The 19370-nt window shown below is 37.4% G+C and overlaps 3 protein-coding genes across 3 annotated transcripts in view; 2 read left to right on the top strand and 1 right to left on the bottom strand.

Annotated features, from left to right (window-relative positions):
• Positions 1-15165, bottom strand: part of LOC136257682 (cystathionine beta-synthase-like) — a 34992-nt gene extending 19827 nt beyond the window's left edge. The window contains exons 1-8 of the mRNA XM_066050973.1: positions 14934-15165; positions 13808-13920; positions 9791-9925; positions 9135-9214; positions 5540-5609; positions 5374-5438; positions 4092-4161; positions 3212-3303 (exon numbers count right to left, since the gene is read on the bottom strand). Coding sequence (XP_065907045.1) covers positions 3212-3303; positions 4092-4161; positions 5374-5438; positions 5540-5609; positions 9135-9214; positions 9791-9925; positions 13808-13920; positions 14934-15037 — 729 coding nt within the window. The 5' untranslated portion in view covers positions 15038-15165. The remainder of the gene's footprint in view (positions 1-3211; positions 3304-4091; positions 4162-5373; positions 5439-5539; positions 5610-9134; positions 9215-9790; positions 9926-13807; positions 13921-14933) is intronic.
• LOC136257452 (uncharacterized) overlaps positions 1-19370 on the top strand; it is a 226695-nt gene that overhangs the window by 61933 nt on the left and 145392 nt on the right. The gene's annotated exons all lie outside the window — the stretch shown is intronic.
• On the top strand, positions 221-2481 carry LOC136258350 (uncharacterized). Its single transcript, XM_066051666.1, has 3 exons — positions 221-225; positions 277-1131; positions 1212-2481. Exons 1-3 carry the CDS (start codon positions 221-223, stop codon positions 2353-2355), a joined length of 2004 nt encoding a protein of 667 aa, XP_065907738.1. The 3' UTR covers positions 2356-2481.

Below are 19370 nucleotides of genomic sequence, written 5' to 3'. Positions count from 1 at the left end.
TGAAGGGGTCAGTGGAAAAGAGGGGTAACCCACAATTTTGACAAAAATGAGTTATAGGGCTCACAGTGTAGCTACATCTATGTAGCGTTTGTACAGCAAATCTTGCAATGCAGCGTGCCCTCGTTTTGCAGCGACAAGTGATTAAAAATTATGTGTATCACGTGAGTACAGTTACATCACGTTCATGACTCGGCAGTTTTTAAAATTTGGTTGTTTCAAGATGGAGTCCGACAGCAATTCGTGTGCTACAAGTTTTGAGTCCCTTGTGGAATGAAGAAAAGGACGAAAGCGACTACAATATATTGAATTATGGAAGAGAAAGAGAAGAAAGCTGAAAAAAGACAGTGGTAAAGCGTACCAAACATACAAAGGAGAACAAAAAGACAAGAAAAGATTGGATCACCTTCTTCACTGTCACTGCAATTTTCGCTGCCCTTCGAAATTGTCTAGAAGTGAAAGAGAACGTATCTTTCGTGACTTTTATCATCTTGGAAGCCATGATAGCCAAAACAAATACTTATATGGGCTAATCGAACGCACCGTGCCAAAGAGAAAGGATCGTTTTGCAATGCTACCAAAGGCCAACACGTTTGTGTATCGTGTACGTCTTAGCAATGGAAACTACATTCGTGTATGCAAGCAGACTTTCTGCCAAGTTCATGGGATAGGAAAACGTCGAGTTGAAAATTTGTGTGTTGCGATGAGATCAGGCATCCTATCTTGTAGTGATGGTCGTGGAAAGCACAAGAATAGGCCACATGCTATTCCTGAAGACTTGAAAGACAAAGTAAGGCAGCACATATCATCCTTTCCAAGTAGAGAAAGCCACTATTCCAGGCAATCCAACAAAAATCATAAGTATTTGCCTGATGGGTTAAGTATTGCTCGTATGTATCGACTTTACCTTGAAAAGCATGAACCAGATATCCAAGATGGTGAAAAGCCAAAAGTTAAGGAATGGTTGTATCGAAAGATTTTCACAGAAGAGTTCAATATTGGATTTGGATATCCCAGGAGTGATACTTGTGAAACTTGCGACTTGCTTAAAGTAGCTATTGACAATGCAGATGAACAGGAGCATGTCAAATTACAAACAGAACTTGCTACTCACCATGAAAATGCTGCTAAAGGGTATGAGTCTTTACAATCAGATTCCAAGAATACCACAAATTCTATAGTGCTATCCTTTGATCTCCAACAGAATTTGCCAGTTCCCACCCTCACCCAAAAGTTAAGGAATGGTTGTATCGAAAGATTTTCACAGAAGAGTTCAATATTGGATTTGGATATCCCAGGAGTGATACTTGTGAAACTTGCGACTTGCTTAAAGTAGCTATTGACAATGCAGATGAACAGGAGCGTGTCAAATTACAAACAGAACTTGCTACTCACCATGAAAATGCTGCTAAAGGGTATGAGTCTTTACGATCAGATTCCAAGAATACCACAAATTCTATAGTGCTATCCTTTGATCTCCAACAGAATTTGCCAGTTCCCACCCTCACCCATGGGTCTATGTTTTACTTTAGACAGTTGTGGGTATATAACTTTGGAATCCATAACTGTGGTAATGGGTCGGCAACAATGTGTTTGTGGAATGAGTGTATTGCTGGGAGAGGATCAGGTGAAATAGCATCGTGCGTTTTGGAATATTTTTCTCAAACACAGCCAACCACAAAACATTTGATTTGCTATTCAGACAGCTGTTTTGGCCAAAATAAAAATACTCTCATGATCTGCTTATGGACTTGGTTGGTATTCCATGGAATGTTCACCCGAATAGATCACAAATTTTTGGTACGTGGACACACCTATTTACCTTGTGATCGTGATTTTGCTCAAATTGAGAAGAAGAAGGGGAGTGAAGTAGTCTACTTACCTGATGATTGGGAAAAGATTATCAAAAGTGCCCGCATAGCCGATCCATTTCTAATCCAAAAGATGGAGAAAGAAAAGTTTTTAGATTTTGCATCACTTCCTAAGAATTTCACTTTACGAAAGAAAGATAGCTTAGGCAATCCTGTTTTATTCAGCACTGCAAGTTGGTTAAATTTTGGTGTAGGTGAAGAAAGAGGAAAGACAATTTCTCATCCTGGAGAATATTGGATGCGAAAAACATTCTCTGCAGAAGAGCCATGGCAAAAGGTATGCATACTCAAAGGGCGCAAGAAGTTGCCACCACCTATTGACACTGAATTTCCTGTCAAGTATCCAGATGGCCATCCCATAAATCCTAAAAAAGCAAATGATCTTAAATCCATGATTCCTTTCTTGCCACCCACAAGTCGTGAGTTTTATACTTCATTGCAAGATCACGTAGTTGCATCAAGTGACGAGGACGATGATAGTGACTAATGTCCTACAACTTAACTCTAGTATTATATACATGACGATATTATGTTAAAAGTATGTTTAGTTATATACATGATGATTATTTGTTATAAGTGTGTAAAATATGTTAGTTATCAATCATACAAAAAATTGTAGGGTTCTATTAATTTGTATTAAAGTTATACAGAATTGAAATTTGGCAAACTTTAAATGCAGTTTTTTCAAAACAAGCAAATTGTGGGTTACCCCCCCTTTCCACTGACCCCTTCAATTGGAATTAAACAATAATTATAATGTCTATCTATGTACATGTAACACAGCTAGAAAATCACTAGTAATAACTATAGTAAAAGCATAAAGAAATTGTTACAATGTGACTAATCTGTTAAAGTATCTTGAACTTTTGCAGCACTGTGCAATGGCAGAAAAATGGCTGTTTTACCCAGGGCCGCCCAGAGAAATTAAGGGGCCCAGGGCAAAGAGCTAAAGTGGGGCCCCAGGGACAAGGAGGTTTCCCCAAGCTGTAAGTTGAAGACCCCAAAAAAAGGTCATTATATGCTGACAATGACAATAGCTATCCCTCACCAACCATATCTCCTTATTTATAAGTTTGCTACACTGCTCCTCTGAAGAATACTGTGACGGCTCTATTAGAGTATTTAGATCTGACTGCTCTATTAGAGTATATCGATCTTTTAAACAGGTATTCAAGGGGCCCTTCGTGGGACCTCCTGGGGCCCTTTTCAGGCTGGGGCCCGGGGAAAAATGCCCCAGTTGCCCCCCTCCCCCCCTGTGGGCGGCCCTGGTTTTACCAATTCTTAGATATTTGATATATCTTAGTTAATTGTGAAGCAAGCCAGTGGGCTGTCACATTACCTACCTTGCAATTAGGGTAGACCTCTTTTATTTTCCTTCCAACACCACACACTGTTCCTCCAGATCCAGTTCCAATAATTACCATGTCCACCTTACCTGTGTGTACATGGATAGACACACATGACATTGTGTAGACATGTAATGTAGTTATTACACGTAATATGTACATATAATGTATTGCAACACATATTATAATTTTGTTGAAATTGCTACATGACATACAATGGCACACTACACCACATTATTATACATACACACACTACAGACTATTGTGCAAACACAGACACACAGTATGTACATAAAGACTGGCATACACAGAGATATTATAGACAAATTAAGACATAATGACGTGCTACATGCCACTAGGTGCTGAGCTACCTCACAACACACACAGACACACACACACGCATGCTACACAGACACGCAGACACTACACACGCTACACACACACACACGCATGCTACACAGACACGCAGACACTACACACGCTACACACACACGCTACACACGCTACACACACACACACACACACACACACACACACGCACACACACACACGTAAAAGCACACATGCGAGTACAAAAACAAAAAGCAAAGCACACACACCGCACACGCATGCACACACACACACGCACACACACACACATGCACGCATGCACATACACATGCACACATGCTACACATACACACCCACATACACATGTAAAATCAAAGCCCACACGAGCACAAAATCAAAAGCAAAGCACACACACACACACACACACACACACACATGCACACTACATACGCATATGCACTATACATATGCATGCACGCACGCACGCATGCACACACACTACACGCAGACACACATAAACGATACAGTGTTTTATAATGGCACACACCTCCAGTCTGTTCCAATATTTCATTTCCTGTACCATCATAATGTGCCAGAGCATTACCAGCATTGCGATACTGTAAGGGTAAATAATACATGTATGTATACACACATGTGATCTGTATCATGAATTAGCAATGCACCATCTATGCATTAACAATGCACCTGTCCATTTATGAAACCAGTTGGTATTGTGTCCCCTCTAAAAACCAACCACCTAAGTAGTATTGTGGGGAATTAATCAATTATGTGTAAAATTTAGCTTCAGTAAATGTTAACTATTATATAGTTTGGTAGCAATGTATAGAACATAATCAAGTATTTGTAATTCCTTGTATTCACTAAATACTGTTTAATTCATGAATTACTACTAAGTTGCATAACTTTAACAAACCAGTGTAGCCACAAAGAATGCACAGTATAATATTATATCTCCTTTATTTATCTACCATGTATATCGTTTTCATATCAAAATAATTTGACTAAGCCTTGAGTCTGCTCTTCAATTTTGAATACCTACAATGGACCCCCATTTTTAAGATGAAGAAATGTACCATTTCTATTAACATGCAAGGCCATGTTGGAACCCATTTCATTTTTAACCCATTTCATTTTATTAACATGTTGGAACCCATTTCAAATTAACACTAATCAACAACAACTTAAAATAAAGCTTACCTGTCTATGAAAGTTTGATGAAAACTTCTGCTTACATGTACTTGGGTATGTACATACAGATACACACGTATAAATACACATACACAGACTATGAACACACACATGTGAACACACACATGTGCACAAAAAACACATGTGCACACACACACACACATGTGCACACACACACACACACATGTGCACACACACACACACACATGTGCACACACACACACACATGTGCACACACACACATGTACACACACACATGTACACACACATGTACACACACACACACACACACACACACACACACACACACACACACACACACACACACACACACACACACACACACACACACATGTGCACACACACACACACATGTGCACACACACACACACATGTGCACACACACACACATGTGCACACACACACACATGTGCACACACACACACACATGTACACACACACATGTACACACACACATGTACACACACACATGTACACACACACACACACACACACACACACACACACACACACACACACACACACACACACACACACACATACACATGTGCACACACACACATATACACACATGTGCACACACACATATATACACACACCTGATCCAACACATGAGAGTTTGGTATTTCATTTTTCAGTTTAAAGGCTACTCCAAAGTGTGACTCTGTACAATACAGTACGCACAGTACTTAACCAGTATACAAATGGCTGGTAGTTGTAAACAAGTCAACAAAGTCACCATCACAAGTACACAAGATATAATACCTGCATTTTTAAAGGAAGCAGCACTTGGTGTCCTCACAATTTCAGCACCAAGAGCCTTTATCACAGAAACCTGTAGGAATGGATGCATTACACAAGTGTGAACTGCTAATACCATGGAAACAGAAACACATTTGACACCATTTTAGTACATATCCTTGACACAGTTGTAACACATTCTTTCAATGTTGTGGGCAAGTTACTTGGCTGGTGTAATATTATAATTATTACTCTTTACTTTTGCAACACTGTACTTACTGTCAAGTTACCTTTAGTTATAGCCAACCAGCTGTTATTGTAATAAAATTACCCTTCATACTTCCAACTGTCTACCTTCTTGACCTTTAACTCAGCTCTTTGGTTCAGCCATACCTATATATGGCTAGACTGGAGGCACACCTAGCCATGATTATAGTTATTTTGTTCCATAATATAATGCATTTCTAAAGCAATATAAATTATGGCTTCTTCAAAAGTAACAGAAGCCCATAAAGTATTAACTATTAGATGTGTTACTTTGGTAACGTATTATTCCCAAAACTTTGTACACTTATACAATTACCACACTATGAATAGTACACCCCAGTATTAGAAGCCCAAAAAGTATTAACTTTTTTCCCAACACTAACATGAACTCCTGTTAACACTGTGTGCACCTATCCCATAAAATGTGCAGGGTTTGGTTACTGGGATAAATGAACCTTTTTGTGGATAAGAGACTTGCAATCACAGAAAAGTTTCATTTCTAAGCCATTTCTTTTTCTGTCAGGATGGAATGCAGAAGAGACATCCTAAGCTACATAGAATCACATCAAGATGGTTGTACAGCTTATAGTACAGAGTGTGTTGATTGATTGAAAATAAAAATTGGATACTTGAGGCAAAGCCCTTTATACTAAACACCATATAACATTACTAAAAGTACGTATTACCATCATATTATAGCTGTACTCTCAGTTTAGTGTAACAGCCAAGTAGTCAAAACAGAATTCTGGAAACCTAACTCCCATTCCAAACTACCCCAAGTAGCGATGATAATAGCAAGAGTAGGTAGCAAAATTCATTTCTAAACTGCAAGGCTTAGGTAGTGTTTATTCTAGGATTTCACTTTGTGGGGGGATCAGGGGTGATCAGGTGAAAGTCTATATGATAGGTAGCTATTGTTCAAGTACACAACAGTTGCCACACTAGTTAGTCAATACTGTGTCACAAGTGTTGATTTTTACAAGTACACAAAAAATTTGGAATTTTCAACTAGAGTAGGGACCATAGCACATTGATAAAAAGTACTGAAGCAAGCTGGAGTAGTCCAGGATATTAAATCACAGTAAAACAATAAGAAGTGATATATCCCTACTGTGCTCAAAATACCATAACAGAAATGCACAATAAGGACACAACACTTCTTATTGTTTTACTGTGATTTAATATTGTGCACCACTCCAGCTTGGTTCAGCATCTTTTATCGATATACTATGGTCCCTACTCTAGTTGAAAATTCCATTTTTTTTGTGTACTTGCTTGTTAACTTTTTTAGTAATATATTAATATGACTGGTGAGACCATGCATACCGTGAAAGAAATGGCACCTCGCCCCCCAGCTTTATCAATTATCATCTGAAAAGTGAAGTATCCATTATGTTTCGTTGTCAGCTATGTTAGACCCATTACACAGCATTACGAATCAAGAACTGGCCAAAAGCACCCCTGCAATCCACACATACCGCATCAAAAGAAAGAAATGGGCGAGCCCCAGTTACATCAATTTTCACCTGAAAAGTGAAGTATCCATTATGCTTTGTTGTCAGCTATGCTCAACCCATTACACAGCAGTACGAATTAAGAACTGTTTGAAAATCACCTTTGCAATCAAAGTACAGCCACTATGAAAAATATGAACGATTTCCATTACGAATGGAAGCCATCACATGCTACCAAAAAATAGACACTTTTCGCTGTCAGTAAAGATGAATGGGACACAAAGGAGAACATTGGTAAGTCCATGAAGAATGCATTGTATGAAATGCAGTATGCCAAAAGGCACCTCTTGGGCCGAAATGATATCACACAGTGAAAAAAATCAAACCCGTAGCCTTAGCTGTTATCGAGTTATGCTTGTCTGAAGGCACCATGTCAGTTACTTACTCAGTCAGTCAGTCAGTAGAAAATTCCGTTAAATTTTTTTAAAATTCCATAGCAACTTGTTGAAAGCATTTCTGGTCGATCTGAAGGCTTGTTTGGGCTTTTGCCTAACCAATACTGCCTCATCATCATCAAGGAAGATTGAGGCTGGTTTTTGGGTGGTGTTATTTCGTGGGCCACGCCTACTCCTTTGTGGTCCCTACTATACAGTACTATCATATTGTATGATGATTGGGTGAAACCGGAGCCTATGGTTAGTGGAGCTTGAGATGATAAGGATGTAATATCTAGGACAACCTTGTGTACCTCAAGTCCACGATTATTGTATTGGTAGTGCACTGTGCATGTTGAATCTGTTGAACAAACAATTATTTGTGTGGGATATTGCATTTACAGTAATTGTATGATACCACAAGCCACAAGTAAGCCACTATATGTGACCCGGGCCTACGAAAACAGGGCATGTGGGCACAAACTACACCTCATCACTCTACATGTCATATCTCAGTACTAAAACCGAATTTTTGGATTCTGTAACTTGCATCATAATGCCAGTTAACTGCTTACTAAGAGTTGAAAATTGCATTGCCATAGCACAATAGTATAAAAAGGTATGAGTGATGGAAGTTTGAAAAGTAGGCAAAAATTATGTGCCCACATGCCCTATTTTCGCAGGCCCAGTCACATATTACCTTGTGTTATAGCCAACCAGCTAGTTGCAGTAAAAGTACACTTCATAATCTGCTTTCTTGACCTTTACCTTAACATTGCTACAGTACTACAAATTATGGCTTCTTTCAAACGTAACTTATATTACTACAGAAGCCCCAAAAGTAATAACTTGGATCAGTTGCTTTGGTAATCCATTATTCCCAACACTGAGAGCCCTTTTGGGTTATTTCCCAAGAGAGTTGCAATCACACGCACAGAAAAGTTCCTTTTCTAAGTCTTTAGTTTTTTTTTGTCAGGATGTAACGCACAATAGACATCCTGTGACACAAGCTACATAGTTTCCAAAACATATCAAGGTGGTTCCACTAACTTGCACAGTCTATACTGTAGTCCAAAGTATGCTGATTGATATCGAAAAAACTAGACATTGGACTCGAAGCAAAGTCCTTTAAACTAAACAACTGTAGAAGTATCACCATAATATATTCTCATTTGGCCTAGATGATATCAGTTCTCACCCAAAATTAATAGTCAAAAACAGAACTCTACTCCTATTCTATACTGACCCAAGTAGTAATGATAATAGCAAATGACTAAGTAGAAAAATTCATTTTCAAAAACTAAGAGGCAGTGTTTATTCTAGGATTTTTCCTTTAGGGGAATTGCAGATTTGGGGGTGCATGATCACATTATTCTATAATACAAATCAGTAGGCATACATCTACATATGCATATACAGTTACATACTGTAATCAAGGTATATTATGTAGTTGTTCGCACTTACCTTTTCTTCACTCATCCTTTCGGGCATTACAATCACACACTTGTACCCCCTCACTGCTGCAGTCAGTGCTATTGATATGCCTGCACAAAGTGACATATGAAAAATAGCACTGGAGAAGTTTGTGCACATAGAAAAAGCAAAGCAACTGACATTCTTATAAAGTATATAGATTTTGCTGTAAGTATATGCATACATATATACGCACACATACATGCATGCATAGATACATACAGATTATAGTGTTGTACTACAATGTACGGTCTGTACATATTAACATGTATGTAATTGCACTCATACTGTATCCCAGCACAGATCACAACTTATAAACTAAGACTTTACTAATGTATTCTAATTAATTTGTTCATCATGAGGTGGACTCAAGTAGCACAAACATGCCACCTTATTAAGCAATCCATCTATCTTACCCAGTCTGCCTTTCCTCACTTGCACAACATAATAATTATAGCTGGTTTTGCAGTTTTCTCCCACACGCTAATTGACAACTGTGCACTGGATGATAAATAGTTATCACCAAGCACAACACTTTAATCTGTCCACACACTTGGGTATAATTAAACCATCTCAATATTTTGGTAGTAGGTGTTAGTGCATTTATGCACAAAAGCATTAAATTATGAATCGTACAGGCAGCTCACCGGTGTTCCCAGAGGTTGGCTCGATTAAGGTGTCACCCGGTTTAAGCATTCCACTACGTTCAGCTTCCTCCACCATACGCAGTCCAATCCTGTCCTTAACTGAACCACTAGCATTGAAGAACTCACACTTTGCCACTGTAGATATACACAAAATGATTCTAAACATATCCATATATACATAATGGACATGGAATAATACCAGAGTTGACAGAAGTGGCACAATTCAACACAGACACTATGTTACAAATACAGTTTTACAGTCTGTAGATATTCACCTGAGGTCACAGGAGAATTCCACAATATTAAAGAATGCATTACCTCCCCCTCCTAATAATCTGTAATAACTTAACCACCATGTTTTTGTGTTAAAAACATATAATAGCCAGGTGTTCCAGAAAAAATTAATACATAGATCAATTTGTTGAAACATGTTTACTGAGTTATTTTATCAAAATACTAGATTCAATCATGTGAAGAAACTTTGTAAGTCACTTGTTTTTACTTGTAAGTACTATAACCAAATTTTAAAAACATACTTATGTAACAACTTTAAACAGGCTCTGGGGCCAGGTGTCTTACAGTCCTTCAGCACTTGGACTATAAAGCCTTCATAAAAAATATATGTATATTATATATAACAGTTCTGGCATATTGCACTGTACTACTAACTGTATTAGAACATGATGTGTCAAATGAAAACATGAAATAAAATAAAAACTTGGGCTCAAGGTGAATGCAAAGTTGAATGTAGAGAAGGTTGATCATGCAAACACCTTGTGATCTCGAAAGAAAAGCTCAACCTATTCAACACCAACACCAACAATTTTGATTCATGCATTGGAGTATTAATATATTGATTATCAATATAAATATTCCAATGCATAGATTAAAATTGAAAAATCATGGTACCCAGCACCCTTCTTTCAGCCACCCAATACTTTGTGCGTAACTTTCCTAGATAAGAAACAAAGGTTATTATTGTACATACTCCATGTGAATGTGATGAAAGACTAGATAGAAACGATACCAATTTCAACCACCATGTTTGGCTGTCCAATAGCGTGCATCAATTATTATAGGGCTATATGATGTGTGACCAACGTCTTCTGAGTTGAACCTGAACAGATTATAGTATGAATCCATAAAATTTTATCACTATATTTATATGTGTGTCTTGAGTATGTGGCTCCAAATGTACATGATAAAATTGGATGATATAGGTAGTCTACAAGCATATACATTACTATACAGTAACTGTGTCCCACTCTCAAAAGGCATACACACTGCAGTGCAATATTTAAAGGGTTTTGCTTTCTATTCAAAAAGTATGGAATTCTTTAAAATAATTACCTCATATCTTGGTAATGAAAATATATGGGCACAAATAAGTTCCTCAAATGCTTGAGAAGATGTGATAATATGTGCTTCAATCCTATTAATTGTCAAGAAGTTAGTACTGCACCACTAAGAAACAACTAAGACAGCGATTTACATAGAATCCTTTGAAGCAACAGCCATACAAATTTGTGTTTGAAGCCCTATGACATCAGTACATAAAAAAAAGGGCATGTGGGCACAAACTACATCCTGCCACATAACATCTCAAATGTCAGTATTGGAAACAATAATTTCATTCTGTAACCTGTATTGTAATGCTAACTAAGTGATTAATAAGTACAGACAATTTCATGGTCAAGCAATAATGGAATACAAGTTATGGAGCATCAAACTTTGAAAAGGTAATCTTTATGTGCCCACATTCCCTGTTCTTGCAGGCCCGGTCACATATTACCTATCAGGGAACATCTGTGCTTTACTGTGAATATTGTGTACATCATAAAGACAATGTGTTGGAGGTGTTCTAAAATTAATGTTATCATCAGCCACAAATCAAAGCAGCATAATATAATCAACAAATCTACTGTATATATAGCATATTATGTTGTGATGAACCAGACTAATACAAGACATTACCATTGGTTCCTATGGATACAAATACATGAAAATAGTAAGAAGAAAATGTCCTGACCGCCTGGCAGACTCCTGTAAGCGTTTGAGTGTTAATCGGATGGCTGCACGTTCGAGGCTGCCCAGGTCCAGTCATGGATTTTTTCTTCTTTCTTCTACTTTTCAAACATACTTAGTGAAGTTCATTTAAACATCCTAGGCCTTCTGGTATACAGGCTCTGCCTTTACCAAGTACTTTAATCATAATCATAATTGGGTTATGTGTACATGTTACAAAAATATGATGTTGTAGATAGCGTTATTAGACAGGTAAATTGAAAATACTCACACAGTGTAGCATTACTCACAAAGGTCACTTTAGGCAAAAAAATATTTATTATGTTACTGTGACACAATTAATTTTGGTATGCAGGCAATATAATAAAATAATATCATCAAAATATTTAGTGCAGCCATTATAGGACTTTTAAACAGCAGTATTCGTGACGTTGCATTGCAATACACAAATACTGTCAACATAATATAAGATCTTTGTGTGCTGTGTACGTGTATCTGAGTTTGTGGTTTAAAGCAGTGTTGATGTTTATTGGCAACCAGCTACGTAATGATGAGTTGTCACATAAATAACATTCCATCTACAATGGATACTTAATGGTGCGCCTAATTGTAGTTTGTACTATCATGAAAAGTAATCAAATATATATTACAATGTGTGAATAGTTCATTATTTAATATAGTGATAACAATTTAGGTAGCACTTTTCAACATCACATATTTCAGTTTTACTAAGGAATAAACTCAGTAACATACAATACAGTAGTACTGTTATAAGAACTGGGCTTTTCAAGCCAAAAATATCACCCTAAAACCAGCCTCAATTCTTTCCACTGAAAGCATTATTTTTTAAATTTCTATTTATATATAACAGACTGACTGACTAACTACCTAACTGACTAACTACCTAACTAACTGATACCTCCAGCCAAACATAACTTGACAATGGATAAGACTGCAGGCTTGATTTCTTCACTGTTCAATGTTGCTTCGTCCTGAGATGTGTGTTTTCACCAACCGCAGTACATACAATACACACATCATGGACTTGCTGTTGTCTACCTTTGTTCCAGTTCTTTTCGCTGGTGTTGATTCGTGATAGCGTGATGTGACTTCCCTGTGGCTATGTTGGCTATTATGCTTATAGCCCATACTTTCCATAGTGATTGTAGAGATGCTTCTCATACTGAACTTTGCTTGTAATGCTGGGTGGAGCATAGCTGAAAACAAAACATAATGGCCACCTCCCTTTTCACTACGTAATTGATTGTTGAGACACACGTTCTGATGCAAAATTGCTTTTATGACATTCCTGGCATCATTGTTTCTTTTAATGCAGTATGTGTTGGTTCATTTATTTTGTCATAATTATGTTGAAACAAGAATTTCAAGGGATCAAAGAAAAAGTAGTGACACAAGGGAATGGATAAAAAGTGGTAAAACAAGGAAGGTTGCCTATTCCTGCAGTCCAGCAGATATGCTAAATACCTAACTCAGCCATCGTTTAACCCATTAACAGCATATGGCAGCATGGCATCATAACTCACTCGTAGAATAAACTTTAGCCTCGCTATAACTTGTAAAACACGTTTCATAGCAAGATGCGCTAGTACTGAAACGGACATGCCCATAGAGGTCATGGGTATAATTTGTTCACAAGTTTCGATCACCTTATCACTCAAGCAAGAGTTCACAACACAAGTAAAAGGCGAAAGTATTCAGCTTGTAATGTAGATGTGGTGAGCAAGTGTGACATTGTGTTTGAGCAGTGCTATACAGGGTTAAATAGTGGAATTTAATACACTTTATTTGTGTGACTAAAACCTGCTTATCACATTCCACATAACTACAGCTACAAGTAGTTAGTTAGTATTCATGAGTAATCATTGACAGTCACTAATTGACACTAGTCAGTATCCTACATAATTATAGAGGTACAGTACAAAGACACACGCCGTCAAGTGTATACAACGTTTAAAACAGTTTCACACTTACATAAGTCACATTTAAGCCCTTCAGCTTTAGCAATCTTGTCTAATCTTATCATTGGTGTCTGTCCAATCATCTCCAGTACATTAGGTAGTATCTGATCTGGAATATTCTTGGGCCTGCATGAGTGAGTGTATAAAATATGTTGAGCTGCTTGTGACTATAGTATGCATGTGAATCCTATGTTATATCATACTTGAAAAACTAGCAAAACAAATTAAGGCATCCCGATTTGGTATATAATAGTGCATTAGCTAAGATGTTTACTGTCTCTCGTTCTTTGTTGCATCCTCCATAGTCAATACAACACATGGTAGGAAAATCACTGCAGGTACAGGCTGTAGTTGAGATAGTGGCGAGAAAGTGCATTGCTTCTTTACTTCTAAGCCTATGTAAAACATTCTTGTCCTCTATTGCTATGAAAATTATAATCACAGCCAACTACTCAAAAGATCGTCAGATACTTCAGATGTTCCCTTGTATTTTTGAGATATTACACTATTCCCTCAATTATTGAGTATCGACCACTTAGGGATATTCACTTTCATGGTTATTATAAGTAATTGTTGGTATGCAATGCACCAGTTAGTAAAGCTATATGATTGTCTGTTGTTATGTAATATATCTTTGTTCTTTGGTAATAAATGGTTTCTTAAATAGTTAGCTAATAAGTGTGGAATCTGTAGCTCATAATGCTATAGAGAAGGCTAAGAGAGCAATATGGGTTTCTGTAAAAAAAAAACCTAGCTAGGCACCTGTACTTGGTCAAGTTCTTTAGAAAACATTTTAAAAACTGATTGACTAACTGGCACAAACAGCACACTTTTGCCAAATTGCTATCTAGGTGGCTTTAAAGGTCAAATCTACCGCTTTCATCTGAAAAATTAATTCTGTGGTCTTAGCTAGCTATGTGCCAACATTATTATCTGTTGTGCCAAGTTTACTGATTTATTAATAGCTACTTCAGAAGACTATCCCAGACTACAGACAGCTGGCAAGTGCCTGAGGAGCTACACAGCTTTTGATGCGGCGAACGAGGAAGCCTCGCTCGGCTATATACCGCGAATAGAGACACACCCATTGCCAAAACAATACTTGACCAGAAGTAGCTACCCGTAGCTAAATACATTACTTTTTGATCATCTCCTGATGTGGGCACTCGTTCTTTCTCTTCCCAAGTGACCATGAACACTTCGGTTGGACGTTTGGAGGAATATAACCATCTGGCAACGCCATCCTGACCTGACCGTGCTGTGCAAATTCGTGGGGTTGAAACTGACCAGTGGAACGGCGCTATCCGTATAGAGTGATGTACACACTACGACTATATAAACGTCGAAGTAAAGGTCTCGCGTGGTTGAACAGTTACTTTTGTGGTTACGTGTGTTGTACACGTGTTTACCTTGTTTGTACAAATACGACTCATGATGTACTGATCGAATTACAAATCAGGCATGTACAAACAAGGCAAACACTTAGCTTGCAACCACAAAGCTAACTATGTACTACGCCCCTTTCATTCTTTTCAATCTCGTTACCCTAAAGACATTCATTCCGTGTCACTAATCGTAAACCGTGCTCAAATCACGTGTCCAACAAGCGATGAAGCCGGCATAGTCGTGCATTCCCCAGCTCACAGTTTCACTAAGGTCAGCTCCACCGCCGCCCACATTCTAATTAAATGGGCATCAAGCTGCGTACAAGAGTTAATTAATCCATTACCACAGAAGGGTTAAGCCATTTTTTTTGTGTTTCCATATCGGTACAATCTTAACCTTCTCACAGCGTTTCTTTAGACATAAAGCATCCCATTGGTGGAAAAGTGTAGCTACAGTACCAGCTTCTCTCCAACCATTAGCTGACTGAAACGCCTTTGGTTTGCTTGTATAAATTGTATAGGTAGTTGATTGTAGGAATTAATATATATTGCAATGTAAGAAATATAGCTATCAGTTAGTCAATCCACCTTCTGATACATACACTCTATGCCAACCTATGTCGCTGGCACACTATAAAGTACAATGCCAAGTCCACCTTGTGTGCACGTGGCTCCAACCGACTAACTACAACTCAAATTTTTTTGAATCGTTTTTTTTTTTTTATTCCTGGGGTTACCAGTACCCCTTGCCACCACCCCTAGCACTAAAGAAGTGCTAGACAAACACTAAAATCAAATTTCAATCAATGAGCTGGAGCCACCTGACCCCTCAGCTAGTGCAAGGTCAAGTGCTCCTAGTTAAAGTGGACAGCACTGATGTGATCTAGCTCCTCTAAACACATAACAGCAAGAGTTCATGATATAAAGAGGGAGGGAGAGTGTCCAACACTGTATTACCTGGTCAAAACACACTGCATCATATCCTGAATATTTCAGTATACTTCAGTATAATTCCATACAAATTCGTCACCTGGCTTCACCTACTGAAGAGCACTGATAGGTGTTGATTTATCAAAGGGAAGCATTCTTGGTACTTTGCTTTAATAGAATTAACACCCTTTCAGTAGTGTTTTGGTGCTGATAGTCATTGAGCAATCTTTGAATGCAGTGTGTTTTGATCAGGTAATACAGTGTTGGATACTCTCCCTCCCTCTCTATATTATGAACTCTTGATAACAGTGCATGGAGTATAACAAAGATTAACTAATCCTGCAACGCAGCCATGACAACTCCTTCTAAATAGAGCATAGATTGCAATATGATTTATGGAAGAGAGACAAGGAAAGCAAGTCTTCTGTAATACTGAATACAACAGCAGCATGACCCATACCACCAAAAAAGTTAATGTTGAAAATACAGGTGAGGTAAAAGAACCAATCTCAATTTCCCTAATGCGTTTCATACTTCTGTTATTTCTCATGCCTTTAAAACGTTGATAAAGTGAGAATACTTGGGTAACACGATATGAAGGTACATTCAATGCATTAGCATTAAACACTTTGACATCAAGAAATGCCTTCCTATGTTTACCTTCCCAGAATCCTGAAGCAGAAACGTCTACTGTCTACACGAGCTCCACCCTCTACACAAACTCCATCCTCATTACTAGCCATTGCAAATCGAAGGGTCTCACCTGTAAGAGGCTGAAACCTCACATCACTACATACCTCAGTTAGGGCAGCAGCTGTGAAGACAGTGAAGTCTCCCAATTCGTTATGCTAATATTCTGGATGGTTACACAACTGTGACTGAAGTCAAGTCAGTGTTTTGGATCAAGTCCGGTCAATACCATAATTTAAGCAACTATATTAAGGATGTAGCTTATATAACAAGATTTTTTTTTAAAAACTGTGTTAGATGGATATTCTGAATTGAGCATAATTCTCTGCATCTCAGAGGATTTTTTTTTTGGTATATAGGAACTGTAACAAATGGACTACTGTTTTAGTTATATTAATCTTGAAGTTGTAGTTAACATTATTTAAATTACTGAGGTAGTTTTTTAGGTTTCTTAGATTATTTTCCTTGCCATGCTCGGCACTATAGCTACTGACCTACTGTTTGTTTTGTATACTTTCATCGTAATCATACATATGTTTCATGATGGCTTTCTTCTTCTGTGTTAGTCTTTTGAATTTTATTTCTCCCTTGTGGTATATTTATAGTGGAATCTGCATGTATATGTACATGTAATAAGGACATCTTGGGACCAAAAGTGTCAAGGTGTGCTGATTTTGCAAAGTGATTCCACATTAATATTTTGCCAGCTTATTTACTCTGATAAAATGCTTGTTCAATTGCCTGTTTGACAGTTTGGTATGAACTCCAGAAATATGTCTGATTCAAATTCACTTTTATACAGGCTAACATAATATATAATTGGGACTCCACAGGTGCTTATTTGGGACCTTAAAATAAGTGTCTGACTTAAGCATAGGCTAGCCAGCATAATAAAAAGCATAATAATATAGGCTGGTGTGCAGTGCTAGCATATAAGACCGGGCCTGCTGCAAAAAATAGGGCATGTGGGCACATAAAAATTGCCTACTTTTTCAAACTTTGATGCATCATAACTTTGTATTCCATTATTGCTTAGCCATGAAATTTTTATCACTTATTAACAATTCAGTTGGCTTTAAAATAAAAGTTGCAGAATAAAAATATTCTACCTTAGTACTGAGATACGAGATGTTATGTGGCAGGGTGTAGTGTGTGCCCACATGCCCTATTTTCCCAGGCCTGGTCACATAATGTTAAGTGGATATTTCAAATTATAGAGTTTAATTCCATGAGAATAGATTAATACTCTCTAATAGAACAGTCAGTGGAAACTGCAAACTGCAATAGAGCACTTAAATGCATTGCACATAGCTCCTAGATCAACACTTTCTAATAGAACAGTCACTTTTGTAGTGAAATACTGTAATAGAACATTCACTGATTAAAATGTTCAAAGATAATTGTAAGAATTGCTGCTAACTGAGGGGGATAATTCAAGCATAATGGGAACATCTGATGAGCATTATAGTTGAAAAATTTGGGAAATTCCTGAAAGTATTTAGGGAAAAACTTTGAGCATATTTGACTCAGGCCTACTTAAGTATAATTATGGTTTCCTCATTGTAAACTGTCTAGTTGTCCACATTAATAGGTTCCACTGTACATACTACCAATTGCAAGTACCAACCTGCGGCTGCTACATTATACACCTGGTCAAGCTGAAGTAACTAGCTTTAAGCACATACACAGACTCTGTAATGTAAGCTTCGTGTGGGCTCTTTAATTTGATTAAGGGCTTCGTATGCATGGTAGTGTACAGAGTAATGAGAGTGTGCATACAGCAATGTATGCCAAAACATGTATAGATGTAGAGGATAAATATCTCATTGTGAGAATAACAAGAAATTGATGGTCTACCTATAAGAGAACTTTGTCCTTGACCACATAGCTACTTTTTAGGCATTCTTGGTCTGTATACATGTGTCCCTCTCCTTGCTAGAATCTAGTTCTGAATCTGCCTCTGGGCAGGCAATAGAGTACTCAAACAACATAATAAGTACTTTAACAACAACCATACTAATACTATCAACAAAAGTATAAAGTCAGGCACACAAAGTACACAGATGTACAGTAAGCTGCAGGTCAATTAAAAACAGCTTCAATTCTACGAATCTAATATTACATTGTAGTACAATTAAATTTACTCTGGTAGGTGGATACATTATTTTGCAGATCACTTTTTGTGATCTAAATTATATTAATTTTAAAGAAGATGGATTGCAGGTGAACTCAACTAAACAATAAACCAAGGTTTGCTGTTTGTCAATGTTTAGTGAGATGCTTTCTTGAATTGTGCACATAATTATTATTATTACAATATGATGTATTCATTCATTAAATTTTAAAACTGGGCTGTTATATTGATACAAGCTTTGTTCCCACAATATGAAATGGCAAGGATATGTGGGTTCCACCAGTGAAGGAGTTATGTTCCTACTGGCTAGTGATAGGGATTTCAAGAAATCCTTTTCTCAATTGACACTTGTCTAAACTAGTTAGATACTTTTAACCATAATATTGATACTTCATTTAATACAAGCAATTCTATGCTTTAACACAAAAGGTGAAGAA

Source organism: Dysidea avara, chromosome 6 (genome assembly GCF_963678975.1).
Source record: "Dysidea avara chromosome 6, odDysAvar1.4, whole genome shotgun sequence".
NCBI classification, from domain to species: Eukaryota; Metazoa; Porifera; class Demospongiae; order Dictyoceratida; family Dysideidae; genus Dysidea; species Dysidea avara.
Note: the sequence above shows the minus strand (reverse complement) of the source record. Positions and strands in the feature narration are given on the sequence as shown.